The sequence below is a fragment of the Borostomias antarcticus genome, assembly GCF_949987555.1.
Source record: "Borostomias antarcticus genome assembly, contig: scaffold_628, whole genome shotgun sequence".
NCBI classification, from domain to species: Eukaryota; Metazoa; Chordata; class Actinopteri; order Stomiiformes; family Stomiidae; genus Borostomias; species Borostomias antarcticus.
In genome coordinates this window covers 12,501-17,500 of record NW_028176527.1, presented here as the reverse complement: position 1 = coordinate 17,500, position 5,000 = coordinate 12,501, and the positions used below count along the sequence as shown (strand labels likewise).

Sequence of the window (5,000 nt, the reverse complement as noted above, 5' to 3'; positions counted from 1 at the left end):
GCCCAGCAGAGCAGCGCGGAGGCGGCGGCCCAGGCGGCGGTGGACCGCGTGCGGAGGCTCCACCACGACGCCTTCGCCAGCGGCCGGCAGCGGGCGGCGCACTGCTCCCGCCACGAGGACATGACGCTGCTCGTACGCACGCTCAACTACACGCTGTCCGCCGGCGCGCTCACGCCCACGCAGGGTAGGGGGCGCACCGACACACACACTCACACACACACACACACACACACGCTCACACACGCACGCACGCTGTCACACACGCACGCTCGCTGTCGATAACGGTCAGGGCTGCCCCCTGAAAGTCGACCCAGGCGAAGTATCGGTCGGAGACCCTTCAGTTGACCGAGACTCTTCAAGCGGAGCGGTCTTTTTTTGTTGTTGTAGCCAGTCGTTCCGCTGACCTGAGGCACCGGAGGGCTGAGACCACTCATCTGCCTGGGGACGTTTAGGGACAGGCCGGTCATTTAAGACGTAGGACATTTACCCTAGTCATTTGTTGTGCAAGTAAAAGAGACTGAAGACTTGGAACCCTTCTCCCCTCCGCTATGCGTCATTCATTCCCCATATATCACTCTAGAATAATAACAGGGCTCGTCAGTCAAATCGGATTCGCCTGTTCAAACCAGACATTAGACAACTGAAGCCTACTTAAGCAATAAACCACGAGAGGCCGTGTGTTATAGTGATTTTATAACAGCTAGGGGGCGTTGTTAGGCACGACGCGAAGCGGAGTAAAACCCCCCTAGCTGTTATAAAATCACTATAACACACGGCCTCTCGTGGTTTATTGCTTTTATACAACGGTTACTACAGCTATTAGTGTAAAATAGACACACAGCAATGTAAAATATTAACATTTATTCAAAACGAAGCATCATTCCCTCAATTCCGCCGAGCAAAATAGTTCCCCTAACAAAAGGGTTGCCAAGCAACAACAACAACTACAATGCATTGGATCAAATGGGAGGCGCATTAATACTGAAAATGGAATGATATGCGGTCCCAGGTGTGTGTTACAAAGTATTTTAACACGGCTTCCAGCCAATCAGAATCAAGAACCAGAACTAACCGTTGTATAAAGACAAATAACCATACATTTACAGTAATATTACTGTTTAGTAATCTCAGTGTCTGACTTTTACATCAGAAGAGAATCTGAATTATTTTATTGCCATTGTACTTGACATACTGTACATAGGGCAGTCGTACATTGAGCCGAGCTGAAGTCCACAGACAGGATCCTGGCGTAGGTGTCTGGGGTGTCCAGGCGCCGCAGGAGGTAGTGAGGGATGTTCACCGCGCCGTTCACGGACCCGTTGGCTCTGTAAGCAAACCGCAGGGGGTCCAGGAGTGGGTTTGTGATGGTCTTGAGAAGGGCCAGGACGAGGCGCTCCAAGACCTTCATGACTACAGAGTAGGGCTGCACGATTATGACAAAAGATAATAATTGCGATAGTTTGCTTCAAAATGGTAATTGCGATTAATAATTGCGATTAATATTTAATATATAATATTAATATATAATAACCAAAATGCTCCCAAATCACGGATGTTGATCCCTTTCTTGCTACTAACTCACTGACCTCGTTTTCGCTCATTTTTTCACTACTCACGGCTGCAGGTACTCTTGTGTCTTGACCTCCTGCTATCTGTCTTCTCAGTGAAATTGCTGCCCAGAGCGCACTCAGCAGGAACGCATGTGATTGGTCAGACAGCATAAGCGCCTGTGATTCGTCCGTGTAGTCCTAGCACACTCAATTCAAAGCAAAATTATTAATCACATTAATTGCGGCCTATTGCGATTAGTTAATTGCGGAGGTTATAATCGCGATTTCGATTAATTCACGATTAATTGTGCAGCCCTACAACAGAGGTCAGGGCGACGGGTGTGTAGTCGTTTAGGCCTGTGACCTTCGGGATGATGGTGGAATATACACACACACTAGGATAAAAGATCTGATCTCTCCAGGAGAGTAGAATGGACGACAGTTTAAGGGTTAAGGGTTAAAGGTTAAGGGTTAAGAGGGTTAAAAGCATAGCACTACAAACAAGACATTGTGTTGTGATGTACATCGCAAGTGATGTATGTCATTCACATCAAATATTATCAGGATGTGGATCAAGCTCTCCCCAAAACTAGGGCTGTGGGACTCCGCCGGTGTGTCTGGGCTGAGGGGAGACCGCGGGAGTCGGCACAGCTGTCAGACTTTAAACTCAAACTGTCAGACCGCACTATAAAAGACAACTATTTTTCTTGCTAAACATGCATCATCTAGCCCACATCTACTTTGGATGCCTTGTTTATTGCGTGTTTCCCGTAGCCTATACTGTACATTACGGTTGGGTGATTTGACAAACACAGTCTCAACTGTGCATTTTTGCGGATGTTAGAGCAGAGTCTGTCTATAGGGGGGGGGGGGGGATTCCAGTGGATATCTATTAATACAATTGATCGATTGATTGATTGATCTAGGGAAGCAGTTTTGTGTTGTGATATTTAGGTTACCCCGTTTGGGAAATGCATGCGATTGCTGGCGCATAGTAGGCTATAGTGTGTATATATAGTAGGCTATAGTGTGTATATATAGTAGGCTATAGTGTGTATATATAGTAGGCTATAGTGTATATAGTAGGCTATAGTGTGTATATATAGTAGGCTATAATTATATATAGTAGGCTATAGTGTGTATATATAGTAGGCTATAGTGTGTATATATAGTAGGCTATAGTGTGTATATATAGTAGGCTATAGTGTATATATATAGTAGGCTATAGTGTATATATATAGTAGGCTATAGTGTGTATATATAGTAGGCTATAGTGTGTATATATAGTAGGCTATAGTGTATATATATAGTAGGCTATAGTGTGTATATATAGTAGGCTATAGTGTGTATATATAGTAGGCTATAGTGTGTATATATAGTAGGCTATAGTGTGTATATATAGTAGGCTATAGTGTATATATATAGTAGGCTATAGTGTATATATATAGTAGGCTATAGTGTGTATATATAGTAGGCTAAAGTGTATATATATAGTAGGCTATAGTGTGTATATATAGTAGGCTATAGTGTATATATATTGTAGGCTATAGTGTGTATATGTAGTAGGCTATAGTGTGTATATATAGTAGGCTATAGTGTATATATATAGTAGGCTATAGTGTGTATATATAGTAGGCTATAGTGTGTATATATATATATATATATATATAGCGGAGGAGAGAAGGGTCCTGCTCCCTCCCTGCTATGTCAGTCTTCAGTCTCCTTTCCCTGCTCGGTAACTATAGTAATAGTCCTGGTTAGTAATAGTAACTATAGTAATAGTCCTGGTTAGTAATAGTAACTATAGTAATAGTCCTGGTTAGTAATAGTAACTATAGTTATAGTCCTGGTTAGTAATAGTAACTATAGTTATAGTCCTGGTTAGTAATAGTAACTATAGTTATAGTCCTGGTTAGTTATAGTAATAGTCCTGGTTAGTAATAGTAACTATAGTAATAGTCCTGGTTAGTAATAGTAACTATAGTAATAGTCCGGGTTAGCAATAGTAACTATAGTAATAGTCCTGGTTAGTAATAGTAACTATAGTAATAGTCCTGGTTAGTAATAGTAACTATAGTAATAGTCCTGGTTAGTAATAGTAACTATAGTAATAGTCCTGGTTAGTTATAGTAACTATAGTAATAGTCCTGGTTAGTAATAGTAACTATAGTAATAGTCCTGGTTAGTAATAGTAACTATAGTAATAGTCCTGGTTAGTAATAGTAACTATAGTAATAGTCCTGGTTAGTAATAGTATCTATAGTAATAGTCCTGGTTAGTTATAGTAACTATAGTAATAGTCCTGGTTAGTAATAGTAACTATAGTAATAGTCCTGGTTAGTAATAGTAACTATAGTAATAGTCCTGGTTAGTTATAGTAACTATAGTAATAGTCCTGGTTAGTAATAGTAACTATAGTAATAGTCCTGGTTAGTAATAGTAACTATAGTAATAGCCCTGGTTAGTAATAGTAACTATAGTAATAGTCCTGGTTAGTTATAGTAACTATAGTAATAGTCCTGGTTAGAAATAGTAACTATAGTAATAGTCCTGGTTAGTAATAGTAACTATAGTAATAGTCCTGGTTAGTTATAGTAACTATAGTAATAGTCCTGGTCTAAACTAATGACTGGCCGGTCTAGAAGTCACAACGCGTTCCTGGTGTTGCTCCTGGTGATGTTTTTCCAAATGCCTGATCAAGTTTGTAGCGATAAACCGAGTAACAACGCTCTAAAGTCAAATGCTGCCACTGGCTACTACTGTTGTTATGCTGTGATTGGCTACAGTACTACTGTTGTTATGCTGTGATTGGCTACAGTCCTACTGTTGTTATGCTGTGATTGGCTACAGTACTACTGTTGTTATGCTGTGATTGGCTACAGTACTACTGTTGTTATGCTGTGATTGGCTACAGTACTACTGTTGTTATCATGTGATTGGCTACAGTACTACTGTTGTTATGCTGTGATTGGCTACAGTACTACTGTTGTTATCATGTGATTGGCTACAGTACTACTGTTGTTATGCTGTGATTGGTTACAGTACTACTGTTGTTATCATGTGATTGGCTACAGTACTACTGTTGTCATGTGATTGGCTACATTATGACTGTCGTTATCATGTGATTGGCTACAGTACTACTATTGTTATCATGTGAGTGACACGTTGTGCGTATCGGAGCGTGGATCGGAGCCTTTTATTTTCTCCCCATCATTCTGGGCCAGGATCGGCCCGATACCGATGCAGTGGATCTGATTGAGACGTCCCTTAATCCCGATACCGATGCAGTGGATCAGATTGAGACTAAATCCTGTATTCACTAAGATATCCCCTGGAAAACATAATTTTCCCCACAGACAGACACACACGCAGCTTTATGCTTTAGTGACAGCCAGAACACTGCTGCCTCGCGCAGAGCCAGTTTGCATACGCTTTCAAACATGCAGTTGA

At 41.4% G+C, this 5,000-nt stretch overlaps 1 protein-coding gene across 1 annotated transcript in view; it reads left to right on the top strand.

Moving 5' to 3' along the window:
* Positions 1-5,000, top strand: part of LOC311328400 (TGF-beta-activated kinase 1 and MAP3K7-binding protein 1-like) — a gene marked incomplete at its 3' end in the record, with an annotated part of 8,406 nt that overhangs the window by 1,914 nt on the left and 1,492 nt on the right. Inside the window, exon 3 of the mRNA XM_084462375.1 lies at positions 1-184. This exon is cut by the window's left edge and continues 30 nt beyond it. Coding sequence (XP_084318501.1) covers positions 1-184 — 184 coding nt within the window. The remainder of the gene's footprint in view (positions 185-5,000) is intronic.